Source organism: Solea solea, chromosome 10 (assembly GCF_958295425.1).
Source record: "Solea solea chromosome 10, fSolSol10.1, whole genome shotgun sequence".
Taxonomy (NCBI): Eukaryota; Metazoa; Chordata; class Actinopteri; order Pleuronectiformes; family Soleidae; genus Solea; species Solea solea.
Window position 1 is genome coordinate 16,298,594 of NC_081143.1, and position 19,810 is coordinate 16,318,403.

The following is a 19,810-nucleotide window of genomic DNA, read 5'->3' on the forward strand; positions in this document are numbered from 1 at the left end:
TTGGCTGATAAGATATCTTGGTTAACGAGCAATTGAAAGGTTTACCAAATGTAGCAGTCTCTGAGTGTATGTTTACTGATTAAGGGCAGTGCGAATTAATCAACACTGGTATTTTGGAAATTGAAAAGTTTGATAATATTCACTCAAACATTGCACTGGAGGGGTACGCACATGACCCAGGTGCTCATCATTCCAAGTGCACCCACAAGGACCTGATGACAGTCACATGCCACATCTGACCAGCCCAAATGACCCCACAGTGATTCTGTGATCAGCCCAACTGTGCTGATGCTTCGGAGGGACCTCAGCTTACTCAAACTAGGGGAGATACTCTGTCACACACACCACAATAAATGACATCTTAATGACTAAAAGGAAAAAAAAATACACCATTATTATTTTTTTATGTTTATCAGTAAATGTCTTCTGACTGGGATCTTGTCCCTCTCTGTCTCTTCCTCCCTGGACCTGCTATTGAACCCACAGCTTCACTGGGTTTTGAGTACAAACATGAAGGTTTAAGTCAATACTCAAGTGCAACAGCATCACCTAGACACCGTACAGTGCTATTACAACACAATTGTTGTTTTTGGGTAACTTCTTGATATCTTTATATTAGACACACATTATAGTCATAATGGCAATTCTATTATTAAATATTATCAAACAGAAATAGAACCACTATAAACAATACAAACAGTAAATACACACACACACACACACACACACACACACACACACATATAGTGTGAGGAACAAGTCACTATGGTGTCACAATATTAATTTGTCATCTACTCGTTTGTTAGGTGTCACTTGGGTAAAGGATTTCAAACAATGAAGTCACAAAATATCACATTTGAAGTATAATGGTGGAGATGGCAGTGTATCAACCACTGATGTAAATAAACATGACAAAAAACAAGCATTTTCTTAATATTTATGAAGCAGATTTACACCTGTGTATTTCTGTGTAATATGTGTAATAAAGCCAGTTACGCCGTGGAATGAGTGGTTTTATTTTATTAAATAATTTCCCGCCCCCTATGACCAATAGGGGGCGGGAGTCTGCTTTTCAATGCTTTCACAATGACCCCCAGCTCTTTCAAAATAAGACATCCTGTTTAAAGCTCAACTGCTTAACTTACTGTATGCGCTTGCTCTGTTTGGAGTACTTTGAACCCCAATAAAACAGTAATTTGTGTAATATGTAGTTATATAAAATAATAATTTACCACCGTTATTCAGTGCAGTGTTAGCCTGACAATCATAAATGAGAACAACTCCTCCTGAGCTGCTCCTGAGCTCCTGAGATACAAATCCCCATATTTTCTTTTACTTCCAGGTTGTGTCACTGTTAACTGTGGCAATGACACTGTCCCGTGCATTGAAGGATTCAGTGTTTTGCAGTTCGTTATTCCTCATACAGTGAAAGCAGACACGTTGTCGTCAACATGTCCTCCACCGCGCCAGGTTATTCAGAGCAGCAGCAGCAGCAGCAGCAGCAGCGCAGAGGAGCACAGGTACACACACACACACAGCTTACTGTGTGCTAACGTGTTAGCATGCTAGTTAGCATTAACTTTGGGAGATAGAACTGCTGTTAAATCCCCTTATTGTATTTTATTTTTTGCTAAGTACTGTAATTTTTCAATATGATTTTCCATACTGCTCTCCACTTAGTTCATGGTTAAACAAATTACTGTGGCGTTTACTAGATCTCCCTTCTGTGCATTTTTGTTCTTGCTGATTCTTATATTATTTTTTGTATAATTGTTGTTTTGATGTTGTAAAAACTTTTGACTGAATAAAAAATATTGCTTTATTTTATGATTATTATGGAAAGTAGTTTGTGATAGTGTTATGATTAGTATTCCTTTTATTATATTTATTAGTTTGTCTGTGCATTTATTGTTTGTGTGGCTAATAGCAAGAATGATGAAGTGTGTGTTGTGTGTGTTGTTGTCAGCTCCCAGTAGGCTTGGACTACATCCCCACAGAAGATGAGAAGGCAGTGTTTAAACAATGCAACCAGGAGAGCTTTTGGTACAGGTGTAAGTTTATGTCTTGCATGTACAAGTCACAGTATTGTTGTTAAAGTACATGGTGGGATTTAAATTCTGTGTGACTTCTGTTCTGTCTCAACATGCTTCTTTCACAGCGGTTCCTTTCTCTGTGGTTGGCATGGCTGTCACTCAGGCCCTAGTTGCCAGAGGTAATACTATGCATAATGTGAATGAAGAATTAATCAACCAACCATCAAATACTAGTTAATTAAATGCAAACTCATACTAAATGTTTAATTATCACTTTCCTGTTCGAAATTGTAGGGATACTGTCTGCTTCTCCAAGGTTCGGATCTCTACCAAAATTGGCCTGTAAGTTTGTGAATGTTGAACTGAGACATATACACTCTTATATCAATGGGTGACCTAACTGTTAAAAACACCTTTATCATAAACTACAGCCCCTAAAATGACTAAATCCATACCCCTCTTAAATATGTAATGTGTAACTTTTGTACAGTACTGTGTAAAACCTTTAGGCCACCATAGCACAACCCTTAAAACCTAGAGTGGAACCCAAATTACTGGTATCAGTTACTATGCTTTAGTATTACACACACAGGCTGTATGGACTCCTTAACAGCTAATTGCTAATACATAGAACTTTCAGTCATATATTTTTAGTCTCTATTAGTATGTGTTTATTAGTTGTATGGCTTAGTTGTATTTGTCTTTCCAGTTGCTGGCTTATGTGGCTACGTGGCTGGGAAGATGTCATATATGAAGACATGCCAGGAGAAATTCAAGAGGTTGGAGAACTCCCCTCTGGGAGAAGTTCTCAGACAGAGGACTGGACCACCTCAACAATAGTGAGCATCACATACACTTTTTTATTTTTTATTTTTATTTTTAAACTGCATGTATGTATTTAACTTCCACCCATTTACAAGTTTTTTGTTTTTATCCATAGTTCCAAAGGTCCTCAGTCAGAGATGAGTGACCCAGACACTGAGTCATTTGACCCCATGTTTCAGTCAGCAGAGGCACCCAGTCAGATGTCTGGCTTCACCAGAGACAATGAATATGGCTTCAGTCAAGAGCCACCTGTGCAAACGAGCAAAGCAGATGACTTCAGTGCTCCAGGTACCCCTGACAGCCCTTGTTTGAACTGTGATAAACTGTGCAATAATGGTCATACATTCTACCAGTGGTGATTGCTCTAAGACAGCAAGGGAAACTCCCCTCCCTTTAATCTTTTGATTAGAATATGTCAAATAGTTCATTCAGAATCAGCTGTTTATCACAGATGACAGATGGTCTTACGTGATTTTCATATTCCTGTAGCAGCCTCTGCATTAAAACCAATTGAAGCTCAGCTTCAATTGTTCAACATGGGATGGCACAGAATAGGTTTTTTTCACTGCGGTAAGCTTAATGCTGATTGGACAAAGTGGCAAAAATTTCACTTCCAGGGAAGCTCAGCTTCTCACAGAGTCAATGGAGCAATGATCTGCATGATCATTGGAGGAACTGTCTAAAAGGCAGAACCAGTTTTTGATTGACAGTGTTGCAGAAACATACATGACAGTGGAGCCTGTTCTGCCTCAGGCCTGTGTGGATTTTACAAGGGAAGACTGTATATCACGTGTCAGATCCACATAAATGTGACATGTTTCTGTTTTGTTACTTCTGTATTTTCCTTCCGATAAAGAATAATGAACAGATACAAAAATCACAGAGAAATTAGCTGGATAGTGGACAGTGAGGCAACGAGCAGACACATGAAGGATTTGTTTAATACAGAAGCAAAAGTGAAGCCTTTTCTGCTTCCACTTCGGCAGAATTAGACAACACTAGGCATGTGAAAAATCAGAACAAATCGTTTCAGAATGAAGACATTTTGCACATGTAAACATAGCTAGTATGAAGATTTTTTGTTCACCCTTTGAATCCCATCACCTCTGTCTCTGTTCCCATCAGCCTCAGCCCAGTCATACATGGAAGAGGAAGAGTCTCAGAAGAAGCCTAATATCTTCTATGAGGACCTGAGGCTCAAAAACAGAGAAAACTATGAAGTCACACTCACCCAGAAGGCGGAGACACTGCACAAATCAACACCTGAGAAGGAACGAGAAAGACCCAAGAAAAATGGTAGGGTATGACTGCAAAAATGTGTAAAACACATGCTGTGATTAGAAAAAGTTGAGGAATTGATGTGTGAGCGCACCGGCTCCAAGTAGTCTGTGAAAAAATGTTTTTTCTTTTTCTTACAGAGAAGAAGAACATCTATGGAGACGCCTGGGAGGAATGAGCCCTTTACCGAACTGATGTGATAATACATGTGCAGCTCACTCTCCCTTTTGTTCAAGTGTGACTAGGCCTCAGGTGCCATGCCAAGCTCTATGAGTCCGGTATCAGTACGAGTCAATTAAACCAAACTGTTTGCTGAATTAAACTCTCCAACACTGTGCTTTGTTATTGATTGCAATATTAAAAAAAATTATAATTCAGGAGCATTGATTGTAAATAACACAACCAAAATGTAATTTTGGTGCTTAATTTTACTGCTTTTCCAGTGCAAATTGCATTCTCAAAGCACACTACTTATATAAACAAATGAGCTTGTTTTGTTTTTAATGTCACAGAAAACAAAAATAGCAAACAATAAAAAAAAATTGACTATGGTATCAGCAGGATACCATCTGTTTTGCACCAGTATCTTATTATTCCTTGTCCTTTATTTAACATGGCAGTGTTTCTATCTAGGATATAATGCCATGTTAAAGTTTATATATACACATCTTAATTTTTAAAATAAGAAAAAAAAATGCAAAAGACAATGTATAAAAAAACCAAAAACAATTTTAAACTTGTGTACAGAGGTTACTTAACAGTTGACAGTTTATTTTACTCCCAAAACTGAAGATGCAGCTGGTGAACCGTTACTGTTGTTGTTCAGGAGTGGCAAATACAGCAGTAGTACTAAAATAGGGCTCATCTGTATATTAGTGGAGTGTTGTAAAGCATCCATATGAGAGAACATAACTAAAGCTGACCATGACTATGTGCATGGTGGCTGTGGTTGCAGCTATGGCCATGATTTAGCCCAAAGCTATGTGTTGACCCATGTCCATGAAGATGGAGAGGTGGTGTGGGACCAGACAGAGCACTGGCTGAGTTATGCCAGCCTTCATATGTTATGGTATCAGTAGCTTTAATGCTGGATAATGGAGCATAAGCCTGGACCGGGTAGGACCCAGGTGTTGGAGTGATGCGTGGAAGCAGACTTTTCCTTCTTTCCTCTGTGGAAGCAGGGACAAACAGGCCACCACTGATGCTCTTCAACAACCTGAAAGGCATCCTCTTCTCCAGAGCTTCAGCCCTGGCCTCGGACATGTTCAGGAGAGAGAACCATCCTTTCCCAAATGTCCACCCAACTAGGACAGCAATGATGTTACAAGGAAGGACACAATGGGGAACTAGGGCAGTGATGATTAGGAGAAGCAACCAGGGGAGAACCATGGTGGGGAAACTGACTCCACACAGGAATCCTTTAACCATCTTGGTGTGCATTGTAGTCAGAGCCACACAGGCCAGAGCCACAGGGACCAAGCCTTCAGCGTGGCTGCTGCCAGGGACCATGAGACCCAGAAAACTGTACAACAAGCCAGTGGTGGTGGAGAGGAGGAAGAAGACGAAAAGGAACCGGACCGTGCCAAAACCTTTCTCCAAGCTGCCACTGAGGAACACCAGGGCTGTGGCGTGCAGGAGAAGCTGGTCCAAGGTTTTATGATAGAAAGGATGAATAAAAAGCTTGTGGATGTGCCCGTGTTGAAAGACAGAGGCACCGACGCTGAACAGCCCCTGGGTTAAGTTGAAGTACGTTTGAATACCAAACAAAACACACGACGACAGGATCACTGTTAAAACTCCGCAGGTGACGACCGGAACTAAGTCTTTGACGACCTGGAACATCATCTTTAAGTAATGTGTTTTTATCATTTTACCTAATAGTATCACAAGTGTTGAGGAGATTTAAGACACACCAACGGCGCTTCACTCGTCTCCACGCCTCCGAAACAGGAAGTACTGTCTCACCAGATTCGCCAGGCTACGTTACACTTATCTTGGTAGACTGATAAAATGTAAATCATATTTTTTTTACTTATTTTTATTCGACAACACGTAAACACCCGTTATGTGGTTTCTTACGGTAGAAGGTAGAAGTTTAAACAAGACGGGCTATAGTTATACAGGCTAACTTTTGTGTTTTTCCGGTCTAACCTTACAAAAATAAAACAATGACTCGCGGTGGCAGTCTTTTGATTAAAAATGTTCCGCTAATGTGGAGAACAATCAAAATATCCATATATATAGGTTATACTTGAGACAAAACGGCAAAACCTGTGACATTTTGGGTTAAGAAGACGAACAACTGTCACTACTTGCCGGCGTTCACGTCTTATTTTGAAGGTAACTTTGCACAACTTCCGTTTGTATTATAACTGTATGGCAATTCACAGGCTGTAACTCCATCAGGGCTGCATTCATAGCAGCAATGATTGGAAATTTCTTAGAACATTTACTTAAGGACTGAAGTTGAAAGCAATTGATGTATTTGTAATTTGATTTGTATGTATGTATTTAAATGTTGAAGCTTTTGCATACTGACAATACAACTGTTACAGATGTACACTGTAAATTCTATTGATCTTAAAGTAGTAACACACTACTGTAGCCCCACGTTGACAGATGTAAACTATTTTAATCCCCTGAATATGTAATAACACTGCAACAAATAATGTCTGTTTTATTGATGATACGTCAACATGTTTGTAAAACGCAGGACCTTAATTGATATAGGAACACATTTGCACAGTTTACATATGAGGACTATAAAGAGTTCTCTGTCAGTAAAAGCAATTAGCAATAAAAAGTTAATTTGGCTGAGCAGTGTATGTCTGTTGGTGTGTACAATTATAAATCTGTAACTTGCAGTCATAGATAGCTCAAATAAAATAAAATAAGACGTAAGCGTGTACATCCCCTTTCCGGTGTCGTACTGTTACTGCGGCGGATGTTGATGTTTTGTTTCGGAGTCTGAACGATGTGAAGTAAATCGTTTCGGGGACGGACTGTTTTTTATTGTACTTGTCTTCACGGTTCACTCCGGTGTCTTTTCCTCGGTGAGGTCTCGTCTCCCGTCGGCATCGTGTCTCTCCCGGTGTCTCTCCCGGGAAGCGCGCAGCCGAGTCGTGCGATGATGGAGGACTTTGATGAGATCTACGAAGAGGAGGAGGAAGAGGAGGACGAGGACAGGGCCGCGGAGGAGCAGCTCCTTAAGTACGCTCCGGACCCGGTGGTGGTGCGAGGATCTGGCCACGTCACTGTGTAAGCAACCGCTGTGGCTCACTGTCAGAGAGAGACGACCTCGCCGTTAACGTGACGGGATCAACAGCGGCAGAGTTCCGCAGACTGCTAGCTGAGTTAGCCGCTGCCGGTGACCTACCCTAGCCCCGCTAGCTACAGTTAGCACTGAGCTAAGCCACGGAGTAAGCGAGGAGTGGCTGATTAGATTTAGCTTTCGTTTTTGTTTATGTACCTTAACCAATTGATGTTATTTGTATAACATTAATTCAACTAGCAAGTATTATTGACGTTAAAATCTGTTTAACAAAGTGAACAACCACGTAAACGACAAATAATGTGAGAAAAGTAATTGCCCAAACTGTGGAACAAGGATGTTTAAAACTGCACACACAACAAATGACATAAATGTAATAGTAATTAAACAATGTTTTGCTAATATTTATATTGAAGTAGAGTGATAATAAGTAAATGCTCTTAATATATCATTATAGGTCTACATAACAGAACGATTTAAAGGTCCAGTTTGTAGGAGTTGGTGATATTTAATGGTGAAACTGCACATAGCAACTCATCCGCTCGTCCCTCCTTAACCCCAGCACATCAGAGAACTACAAATATGGTGACATTTGCGTTCCAGTAGTTATCCCTTCAAATATGTTTCCACTTCAAAACGTGAAAACATGGCGATGATGGCAGGCACCATTAAACAAAGTGTTAAGTACATATAAAAAGCAAAGCAAAACATTTGAATTTTTAAGTGATTATACCGATATATATATATGGTTCATATACACTGCAGCTTGCAGTAACCACTTCCTATATTCTACATTTAAAATCATTTTAAGTGTTGAGGATTGGTGTTTGGACTGAAGTTTGTTACACATTCAGGGCCCACAGAGGGAAGGGCTTGATTTGCCCGCCTCTGTTCTGACCCGAGAGCACTTAAAACTGAAGCCAATTATGAAACCTGAAAGTATGGACACCCTGATGTGCTTTAATGCAAATTACACTTTGGCCTGTCTTAGCTGTCAGAGCAAGTCCTTCTCCTGGCTGTACAACAAAATATACATTTATTTATTTATTTATTTATATATATATATATATATATGTATGTATATGTACATTTTTCTTGCAATCAAGAAACATCTCTATCCACATGCCATAACACAAAGTGCATGTGTGGTTGTCCCACTAACAGATTTTGCGGCACTGTCCTGCCGAATATTTTCATTCAGGAACGTAATAACTGATTTTTACCATAGTTATACTGTCATTGTTTCAGATTGATAGTGACCCTGTTTAGTCCTAGTGTGTTGCTCCACAATAATGTGTCTGTAATTTAAAATCCATCCCTCTATACTTATCTTCATAGTTAGAAATACCAGTAGAGGCTGTTGCAAATTGTGGCTACGTTAACAGAAACTAAGCATGAAACTCGCCTCACTGTGCCTGTGCACATGATTGTTGAAAACACTGTCGTGATTTCCAGTGAAATCTTGATCCTGGAAAATAAGCAAATGTTCATATTTCAGATTTTCACTGCTTTTCTAACATTTGTTATTTGTTTTTATCAGTAAGGGAACTGGTAATTGTTGACTAATGTTTTCTTTGTGCTGTTTCTTTTGTGAGCCCACTGCACATACTAGATGAAGAAAAGCACATGTAGTAGACTTTATGACACCTGGCACATATTGAAGTTAACCTTTTTAACTCCTCCACAGGTTTGGGCTTAGTAACAAATTTGAGTCCGAATTTCCTTCAGCACTTACAGGAAAGGTGAGTATTTTTTAAGAAGTTTTTATTTTTCTCCTGACATTAACTATGGTACAGTCCCATTCTCATGTTTGATTCATTTTAAGATTTATATTATATTCCAGCTAAATGTCCTCTCTTTGGCACAAACATTAACATATTTGATCTCGTCATTCACATAAACCTGCCATGTATGTGCATGTTGTTACTTTAGGTTGCCCCTGAGGAATTTAAAGCCAGTATCAACCGTGTCAACGGCTGCCTGAGGAAGACGCTGCCAGTGAATGTGCGGTGGCTCCTGTGTGGCTGCCTCTGCTGCTGTTGCACGCTGGGCTTCAGTTTGTGGCCCGTCATCTGCCTCAGCAAGAGGGTGAGATGTCTTTATCTTTTACATCTGTGGAACACTGGGATTCTTGAAAATCTTGAGCTAAACATTTGGTTAAAAACAAACATCATTTTTTAAATACTACTGTGGCTTTGCTTGACAGACAAGACGATCTCTCGAGAAACTGCTCGACTGGGAGAACAGCAGACTTTACCACAAGGTGAGTAGAGAGAAAGAGCAGCTATCTATGTATTAGCTGTGTATCATGATACGCAAACTCCCTGTTCCTCTTTTGCATTCTGTTTTTTAGTTGTGTTTGCATTGGAGATTAAGCAAAAGGAAGTGTGAAACCAACAATATGATGGAATATGTGAGTATGTTTGTTTGTTTGTTTTTTTTTTTTTAGGCATCTGTTCATTTTTAATACAATTTGAGAGTCTGCAGGATAGAGAATGATTTTTACTGGATAATGGATAACCATTTGACAAGTTATTTCTTTTTACACCTGGAAGTCAGTGGCTTTCATTTTATTCTCAGTTATAACAGTTAGTAATATTGCATAGTAATCTAGCTCTAGTAAAAGCAGCAAACCTTTGCTACACTGCAGTGTCACAATATTTAGCTGCTTTTGTTTTGATTTTCTTTATTTGTTTTTGATTGAACCTGTGTCACAGAACACACACACTCAATGCCTTTAAATGCACAATTTAATCGAGCTAAGGCGTAGTCCTACTATGATGAGCAACCAGTAAACTTGCCGAGTCCGAGTGTACATGCGGAGGAAAAAATGCATTTATCTCTCTATAAGCTAGTGCATAAGGGATCAGTTTCCTGTCGACCTTTACGTCACAGAAAAGAAAAATGGTGAGATGGATCGTGCTGTGGTTCTGTATGTTTCGAACCTGCTGTACGTGTTAGTCATTATACAAATTAGATAGAGCATGGCTCTTGTGGTTGCTGTGTTGTCTGAAGAAAGACGCCGCCGTGGTATGATTTCCGGCCTACTTCTGGATCATGCGAAGAACACCAAGTTCTACATTAGTCCGTCTTCAGTCCTTTTAAGTCAGGGGTGTCAAACTCAAATGACCTGGGTGCCAATGGGCGTCTGGTCTGATGAAGAGGGGGCTGGTCTAGAGGGAAAAAAGTGGAAAGAAACAACAGTTCAGTAGTAGGTGGGTCAATATGAGTTAATGTTAATTTTAATGTTGAATGTAGAGCACTTAATAATTACAGTAGAGTGTCTTATTATTACCATTATAATAGTGGTGGGCCATGGGTCGCCAGTTTGACACCTGTGGTCTAAGTGTATATATGCAGGAGTAATCTGACTATGACTCGCATGAACTAGGTATGTTAGTCCAACTAAGTCTAGCTTGATTTTAGTCAGACTAACACGTTTACTGTTATTATTGTCTTAGTCCGACTAAAATCGGACTTTTAACATGCATGTAAACACACTGAGAGGCTGTATTTTTTGTTTGTTTTTACAGTGCAAATAGTGTGACAGATTCTTTATTGGAATTTTTTGACATGGTTTTCAATTTCTGTGAATCTGATTATATCATGAAGGAGCCCAGCAACAATGTCTTGCAGTAGTACTGTCATTGTGTCACAGTTTGGACTGTTCTAGTGAATAGTTGCTTTGTCTCTTATTGTCTTTAGGTCATCCTAATAGAGTTTCTACCTAAGATCCCAATCTTCAGACCGGATTAGCCTGACTCAAGCTGATCTTAAACCACCACCGCTGCCCAGCTCTGTCACAGAACCACAGTGGCTGTCAACACACCTCCCAAATATTACAATTTTTGTTTACAGAGTATCAAATATTTCGCTTTCATCTTTGACTCGTTCTCCCACACATACCATATCCACACTTAAACACCCTTGTTTACAAATCCAGCATTGGAGTCACCATTGAACCATGTTCTTTTGGACAAGATGGCGCACCGTTAAGCCATGCAACCCAGTGGCAGCCTGTGGAAAGTCGGAGGAGACCCAGCAATGGGCAGTGTTATTCCTTTTGGAGCCGGACCTGGAGACTGGACTCTTGAACTGAGTTCTAGGCTACAACTGGAACTTTTTTTCGCTTGTTTCTTCCCTAATCCAAGCACATGGCATTGTCTGACCATGGAGAAACAAACACTTTTAATATGTTGCTGACTTTCACGCTCCACCAACTTCACCTGCAAAAAAAAATACACCCCAGTGCTTTTGAAACAGTTGGCTTTGGTGCTCTAGATCCTTCCTAGAGGCTGTGGAGGCGACATGACACGGAACTCCAGTGGAAACATCTTCCACACAAACTCAGTAGTGGACTGACTACTGTCAAAGAAACATGTTGGGCCATTACCAGACATTGTTTTCCTCTCATCCCTGTCATTTCTCTGCACACTTGGTGTGTCAGGCTAACCCAGTGACAATCACACACTTTGACTGTACTCCCCCATAATATGAAGGGGTCCTTATGCTACACTGTTTACCTGGAACAGTTTTTTTTTTTTTTACTGTTCTGTGTGTGTCCAGGTGATGAGCTGGCTGCCAGGCAACGGTTTCGGAGTCACAGTGGAACAAGTAAGCTTGGAGGCAGGCCCACTGTTGACGATGAGAGGAATTGTTGCTTTTATTTTTATTTAAATTTTTTTTTTTTTTTTTAATATCTCAAGTTGTGTTTACTGTTTTTTGGTGAAAGGCAGGTAGTCAGTGCTTGTGAAGCCGTCTGTATGTGTTTATGTTTGTGTGTGTGAGAGCGCGTTTGAGACAGTGAAACTTAAGCAAAAAAGACAAATCAGACATTGAAGAGACACACTCACTCCGTCAAGCAGGGTTCTTTCTTTGCCATAAATGATCTATGTTACCTTTTTCTTGTAGTAATTTATAAGTGAGTGAGTGTGAAATAGGCCTCAATTGTGATTTATTTTTTTTTGTTTTGTTTTTTTTTCTTCAAACATGCTCTGGTGGTTCCTTTGTCTCTGGTCATGTGTCAACACTAAAGCACACTCTCGCTTTGTTCTTAACACCTTCACATGGCCTCTCTTCTCTTTATCTGCTGACATTGGTTTACTTACAGTATATGTTCAAGTTAAGAATGTGGATATGATGAGAAAGTCCCTCTGTTTTGAGATAGACTTATAACATTTAGAGGCCTGAGATGACTAAGATTATTCAATCCTCTTTATTTGGTGTTTGCCAACACCAGTGGTCTGTATTATAATGCAGGATTACTCCAGTTAGCTTCATAACTGCACTGAATAAAATCAGACTGTTCTGAGATCAGGAACTCGGTCTTAAAAGTGTATTCATTTATTTTAAAGATGGAAAAAAAAAAGGTTTTATTTGTTATGATGATCCCAGAGACTAACGCCCAGCTCAGTGATGGCTCGTGTCTTGCGTCTTTCAGCTCATTGTTTTAATATTTCTGGGGCTGTGTTGTCTTGGTTCAACAGGTTTATTTGCAGCAGCTGCAGCAGGCAGCTGTGTGATCTCTAATGCACTAACAATACGTTGCCGACCCAGCACCAAACACAAGTAAGAAAAAATTTGCTGTAACAGCTGAAGACACAAATATTTTCTCAGGAATCAGTAAAAATGACGTTTTAGTGATGGAGAATATTGAATATGAGTCAGGCGGCTGTGACTAACTACCAGTTTTATATCAACGTTATAAAGTGGGATAATACATGTTTAAGAAGAAAAATGTTTTTGTTTCAGGCACAATTTAGTTAAGATATCTGGCTAACTGATAATCCTGCTTTAAGCTCTAAAACCTTTTCCCCGTCATGTTACAGAACACACCATGAAGCACATCTCAGTCATCAAGCAGGAGAAAGCGGACAACAAAGTAAAACCTTTTGAATATAGATTAAACATTTAATTTTTATTTTTTTAAATGCACCCAGATACTGACCGAGACTGAGATTGTGTTGTATCTGAACAAATGCATTCAGTTTTTATGTCAGCTCTCAGCTCTGGTTAATTATACGGGTCACACTCAGGGCGTTCTTTTACTCGATAACCAATATGTAGCAAAGGAAACCTGTCAGCTATGTTTTTAAATTTGCACTATAGTGACGTGCGTATGATGTGACACAAATAACACTTTACTTGTTTTTACAGCTGTAAACGTGTATTTGGAGTTTGTTTTGGACAAACAAAGAAAATTGTGGGCTTCCTGTTTAGACAGGGATGGAAGCATGTGTACTACACACCCCAACAAAGCTTAGATATTGTATTGGCTTCACATCTTAAGGACCCAAATTCACTTGATTGCCACTGAGCCAAGTTTTTGCTCATTTGTCACTTGTCTATTTTTTGAATGAGGTCTGTTCTGTGTAAATCAAGGCACTGTGTGTAAGTGTGTGCATGGAGTATGCAGATGCAAATGTCCTTCGTAGATCAAAGACTGATTTTACCCTGCACAGACACTGAGTCATTTTTATAAAATCTTATGTGCTCTGTGTGTTTGTGACTGTGTGTGTGAGGGAGAGAAAGAAATATATGTACATATGACTCCTGAGAAGGTGTGTGTACAGTAATAAACTACAAATAAACAAGGCTATGAGCATCTGCCTGTGTAACTATGATCCAGTTTTGCTCCTTGGTGTGGTAAATTTTCACTGAAAGTTAAAGCTTGTGGGATTTCATAGGCACAGTGTCAAAAGCAACTAACATCAGTGCTTTAGTCTTGAGGATGTGCTCCACTTATATTTATGCAATTGGGGAGAGAGAGACTCCTAAATCTATGCATCAGGGAGATAAAACTACTTCCAAATAAGTGGATGGTCCAGCCGCCCAACACAAAACGGTGAAACTCCTTAAGTATATAAGTAAATAGAATTTATATAGCACATCTTGACCACTCAAAACACCTTTTACTAGAGTTTTGCCATTCACATTCACACAGTGCATCTTTTGAATATGCAGTACTTTATTATGGTCTATATAAGCTTTTAGTGTCATCAGTCACAGGTTTTATTTCTACATAATTGTTTTCAACAGGTAAAGGGACTGGGTGAGGTATAATCTGCCAAATATTGCCATCTTGAAATCAGGATATTATGAGGCTTAAATAAATCATAGGTAGTCGCTGCAAGTGCAAAAGAGCATTTCATGGGTTGCATTGGCCCTTTGAGGTTATTCCAACAAGTGAAAAGGACAGGGTACGATCTGCCAAATATTACCACCATGAATGAAATCAAAGGTTTTGGAGGCAGAAAAAAACATTTAGGTCACAAGGTAGGAGCTGCAATCACTTTTTTGCTAGTGGGAAAGAGTGTTTTATGGGTTGTATTTCCACCTCTAATAGAAGTAAATAAATAAAACTGGACTGGATTGGTCATAAGTTAGGGCACAGCAGCATTTTTTTTAATACAGATAGATAGATAGATTCCTCATTCAGGGGAATTTACTTCCATATTTCTCTGAACAAAGGCTCACTGTATCAGCAATCGGTAATTTGCATGTCACACAGAGCAGTGAGGATTTGATAAAGGTTGAGTGTTAGTGACACTATAGGAGTAGAGGTAGAGGCTATGCAAGAATGTCTGATGATGTCTATGCCAACCCCAACCTCACCAAGAAAGTTAGATTTCAGACAGACGAGAAGGAGGACGGAAAAGCAGACTTCTGCAGAAACACAGATAATGTGACGATTTATGACAACTACTGCCCAGAGGAGAGCACGCTGCCAGAATTACAAGACAGCACCACCAAGGATCAACAGCAAAGTACGTATGTGTCTGTTTGTCAGATAACAAGATGACCTTTTTATTCACAGTGTTTGTGGGAGATGCATCACCATCCTTCGTGATGTGACTGAACGCGTCAGAGTCGTGTCAGATGTTGGTGATTATCATGATATGCTTCCAGTCTGCTCCCCTCACCTGGATTTTCTGTTGTTGAACCAGAAATACTTCTACAAACCAATGTCATTTGCTTTAGTGTTGCGATTGACTGCTCAGGAGGACATTTTGCCTTTTTGACTTGTTGATTTTGGCAACCAAAATTTTTGGGCATTTGTGTCCTCAATTGTTTTTACACTGTTGACTGTGTGTTTCTTTCAGCCTGACCATGTCCTGATGAATACAACCAGAAGCAACCATTGTGAAGCATAAATATAATTTGATTTACTGATTTGACAAATTGCCTTGTAAGCTTATTTTCATATGAAGCCATTAATTGTTTGTCCTTCCCTTCATTTCAGTCAATGGACCTTCATTTAGGAGAAACCTGAGGCTGATCACTGTCTGTCTGGTGCTGCTGTGTTTTCTCCTACTGGCAGCACTCACCGTGATCGCTGTCCTGGCGGTCTTTAGTAAGTCTAACAAAAAATGATCAACTTGAAGCATTTATGATAAATTACCGCCTTAAATATGTGTATGTGAGTTTTGATTGTTAACCTGTTGGACTCTTGCTGTGGCAGTGATTCAAGATGAAAGCCTGAAGGCAAATTACAATGAAATGAAAAGTATCAATGCCAACTTGACCGCGGAGAGAGATGAACTTCAGACAAATAACAGTGAAATGAAAAGTATCAATGCCAACTTGACCGCGGAGAGAGACCAATTACAAAAGCAGATTGGTGAGTGGACATAAGAATACAGATTTACTGTCATATTGATTTCACATTTTACCGTTTACCGGTTCATTGTTTTGGCAAGTGTTGGGTATAATATATCATACTGTATGATCATTCCCGTTCTGATCATGTTTGATTGGTAAATACATATTGTTAGAGACATCAAGTACAGCAACAACATTGCAAAACTGTGAGTGTGTGGCTTTTATTTATCAATCAATCTAGCTATCTATGTTCATTATCTCATTTATTTAAACATACAGTGTACAAAACAAATCATTTACATTTGTTGAAAACCCTGCAAAATGCATTCAGGAAGGGATTTTATGTTTGAAGTAATGGCAAAAATGAGCAACTGGTATCTGTGAATGCTGTGAGTTTTGTATCCTTGATGGCAAACTGACCCACAGTGGTTACTAACATAACTTAATATATTCAGTATTTTTGGAAGACTTTCACTGCATTACTGAAAGAACCATGTCCCACTGGAAAGAAATAGATTTAAAAGATAAAATATAGATCAGTATCAAGTCCTGAAAATACAGAGAACATGGCTCCCTTAAAATGGTTAATTGTATATCTAACTTTTTTACTGAGTAGACAAACAAACTGCAAAATGATTATTAGCCAGTTGCAGATTTGCTGGTTTTAACGTCAGCATGCTGAGGTTATCGATGCTGAGTATTTCTGCGTCCGTAATTTGTGCATTTTGTGACGGATGAATATGCTGTGTTGTTGAACAGAGAGATTAACTTGTCCTGCTGACTGGAAGAAGGTTGGAAGTGGCTGTTTTTTTATCTCGCCTTTAAAGACAATCCGTGACAGCAAGAAGTTCTGTGAGAGTCATGATGCGCAGCTGCTGACTGAGTCCAGCCTTAGAGAACAGGTGAGAGGAAAATGAACCATTATTTCTCTCGAAAACAAACTGAACACTGATACACATGGCATGACAACACAAAACCTGCTTCCCCTTCCGTATTTTAATATTTAAATTTTAGGACATAATGTCTGTGGACTTAAAAGGGGAAGAAAGATCCATAGTCACTTCTGCAAAACTGCAGAGTTGAATGTGAAAACACATGAGATGGAAACGAGGAGCTGAAACAGAAATAATATAACAGCCAAAGTTTAGACTGTTTTTTCCTTCTGACGTGTGTGAGTGATTATGTATAATTCACAGTTATCTCAATGTTTGTCATTGTAGACAGATTTGAACACAGACATTCAGTCTGTCTGGACATATTTAAGAGTACGACGGCAGGAGAAGGTGACAAAATTGGTCAAGGGAACAGTGATCGGCCAAGTGTAAGATATTTTCCACATTCTTATTTATGGCTGTGTTACATTTCAAATGAATGTCAGAACACAATTTACATTAAAGCTGAGCTATGAAAATAAATAATTCATTCATTTTATTAAAAAAAAAAAAAAAAAAATTACAATAAGGCTTGGTGTGCATGTATAATCAGATAACTGTGGGACTTTTTGCAAGCATTTAAGACCCGACTCACCAATTTAACTAAAGGTCCTCTCTGTGTTTATTTGTGTGTTGAATGTTGCCTTAAATGTATATCAAAAACATTGTTGTTAATCTCTAGGTTGGTCTGGTCAGATGAAGGATCTCAAAATGAAGCCTGTTTACAGAAGTTTCAGACGCTGTACTTGAATCCCAATCCTTTCAACTCCATCGATGAAGATAAGAGCTGCACTGATAGATATGTAATCTGCAAGAAAATACTTGGATAAATGTGTACGATCCACCGTTGGATTGATTCCACATCTGTTTTTCCACCGACATGTGTAGAGTGCGTAACAAACTGAACTAACGGCTTTCTCCTGTGAAAATGAATGAGTGATTCTTCACATTTATCAGTTGTATGACAGAGTTATTGCATTAGAATTGTATCACTTTCAGGTTTGTAGAAGCAATTATATTGAAAATGATATATTCTGAAAAAGAAAATAATGCTTTTTTGGCAAATGAATATGAATAATAAAATGGTTGTTGCTGTGTTTGTTTTTCAATGTCCACTTAATTTGCTCATTTCTATTCAAACTGGTTTTGTTTCATTAAAGTGGATTTCTGATACTTTACTGTGGATGAGATAAGATGAATGTCTTGAAAGTTAAAACAGTGAATCTTTTAACTTTAATGTAACACACAATATTTACTTTTCCCTGGTGTGAGGAGCATTTAAATTACAGCCAAAAGCACAAGCCCCAAGCAGCATGAAGCACACTCCCAAAATCTCCCAAAAGTCGTCAACTGCAACCAGCCACCTATTGGATGATACCAACTCATTTGTGCCCTACTTTTCTTTCCTCTATATGGGAACATCATTTATAAAACTGACTGCTGATGACCATTAACTCCTCAGAAGATTTTTTACTGGTGTTATAAATTCAGTGAGAAATAGGCTCAATTTCCCTTTAGAGTTCTTTTTGCAATCATCATACAATTGCTCAGTCACATTGCATATATTTGTCACCGGAGTTGGAAAGAGTACTCTGGTATTACATTACATCAAGTATAACATTTTATTTAAGAACAAGTAAAAGTACTGGTCTAAAAATGTACTCAAGTTAAAGTAAAAAAGTAGCTTGTTTAAAATGTACTCAGAGTAAAAGTTACTTAGCTACTTTAATAACAAGGTTGGGGTTCAAAATCACAAATCTCACATGAATTGTTTTTGATTAAAGACAAACCTTCACAAATTAAAGTGCTGACAAAATAAAATATGTCAACACATAATGTTTCAGTCAAAATGGGTCAAAGGTCACAAATGCTTTAACTTTCTCACTCACTCAGGGACCTTAATTGACGCCAATTCACCTGTCCTCAAGTTTCCAGTGTGTGATTTATTTATTTATTTATTTATTTATGTATGTATATATATATATTTTTTTTTTAAATTCAGGCCAACATTTTTTCTTTTACTCAGTAACAGATGTGATTTAAAACGTAGTGAAGTACAGCGCTTCCAAAAAAACACATTTAAGTAACACGAGTAAATGTAATTCATTATTTTCTACCTCTGTTTGTCACATCTTGCAACAATGTGGTACTGCTGGACGGATTCTATTACCTAAAAAAAACTCCACATGTGAAAAACTCTGACACGTGTCGAGTCTGTGGCATAAATCTGGCAAACAGGAGCAGACTGGCCAAATGCCTTAATTCAAGGGGGTGTGTGAGCCAGGTGAAAGTGTCAGGTATGGGAGGCATGGGCTAGAATTGGGCCACACGCCAATTTTGCTCTCTGTTCCTTTCTCTTTCTGATATCTGCAAATTACAGATTTTGGGATCTTGTATCAATCAGTCAAACTTTACTCAACTCAAAGTCCTTCACAGGATAAAAACATAATCACTGACTGCAACCCAATGGAGAAGTGAGGAATTAAGGAAAAGGATAGAGGAAAGGAAGTGAGGAAACGCTATCATGGAAATCACAAACAGCTGTGAGGGAAAACACTGGAGACTAAAATACTAATGGATGACCTAAACAGGAGGTAAAAGAAGGCAAAAGAGAAATGCAAAACATAAGTAGTAATAAATAAAATGTGATGAAACCGATAAGTGAATCACTAGCTAAAATAAGTAACTAAATATCAATAAATGAGGTGCGAATGTCAAAGCACACTAAAGGGAGGAATAAAATAATTTGTGTCAGACCCTAAAATTTAATAAAAGAGTACAAATAAATTATAGATCTCAGGTAAACGCCAGGTTAAAAAGCTGTTGTTGTTGTTGTTTTAAATATGAACATTCTCTGCTGCCTTCAGGTC

At 38.7% G+C, this 19,810-nt stretch overlaps 4 protein-coding genes across 6 annotated transcripts; 3 read left to right on the forward strand and 1 right to left on the reverse strand.

Annotated features, from left to right (window-relative positions):
* The first annotated feature begins 1,307 nt into the window (after positions 1–1,307).
* LOC131466841 (OCIA domain-containing protein 1) lies at positions 1,308–4,471 on the forward strand. Of its 2 annotated transcripts, none has more exons than XM_058640359.1 (8): positions 1,308–1,520; positions 1,967–2,051; positions 2,159–2,212; positions 2,328–2,375; positions 2,743–2,872; positions 2,974–3,146; positions 3,984–4,154; positions 4,277–4,471. In XM_058640359.1, the coding sequence occupies exons 1-8, from the start codon at positions 1,452–1,454 to the stop codon at positions 4,312–4,314; spliced, it is 768 nt and encodes a 255-aa protein (XP_058496342.1). In that variant the 5' UTR covers positions 1,308–1,451; the 3' UTR covers positions 4,315–4,471. The 2 variants fall into 2 exon arrangements, with proteins under 2 accessions (XP_058496342.1, XP_058496343.1); XM_058640360.1 differs by having other exon boundaries at positions 1,315–1,520; positions 1,967–2,043.
* rhbdd2 (rhomboid domain containing 2) lies at positions 3,780–6,845 on the reverse strand. Its single transcript, XM_058640358.1, has one exon. It carries the CDS (start codon positions 6,003–6,005, stop codon positions 5,049–5,051), a length of 957 nt encoding a protein of 318 aa, XP_058496341.1. The 5' UTR covers positions 6,006–6,845; the 3' UTR covers positions 3,780–5,048.
* Positions 6,846–7,096: 251 nt separating this feature from the next.
* On the forward strand, positions 7,097–12,727 carry chic2 (cysteine-rich hydrophobic domain 2). 2 transcript variants are annotated; one of them, XM_058640361.1, is made up of 6 exons: positions 7,101–7,394; positions 9,095–9,149; positions 9,340–9,495; positions 9,614–9,670; positions 9,761–9,820; positions 11,113–12,727. In XM_058640361.1, exons 1-6 carry the CDS (start codon positions 7,264–7,266, stop codon positions 11,161–11,163), a joined length of 510 nt encoding a protein of 169 aa, XP_058496344.1. In that variant the 5' UTR covers positions 7,101–7,263; the 3' UTR covers positions 11,164–12,727. The 2 variants fall into 2 exon arrangements, with proteins under 2 accessions (XP_058496345.1, XP_058496344.1); XM_058640362.1 differs by lacking the exon at positions 9,761–9,820 and having other exon boundaries at positions 7,097–7,394.
* Positions 12,728–14,986: 2,259 nt separating this feature from the next.
* LOC131467427 (uncharacterized) lies at positions 14,987–16,986 on the forward strand. The gene is made up of 4 exons (XM_058641335.1): positions 14,987–15,173; positions 15,650–15,760; positions 15,869–16,027; positions 16,768–16,986. Exons 1-4 carry the CDS (start codon positions 14,987–14,989, stop codon positions 16,923–16,925), a joined length of 615 nt encoding a protein of 204 aa, XP_058497318.1. The 3' UTR covers positions 16,926–16,986.
* Positions 16,987–19,810: the final 2,824 nt, after the last annotated feature.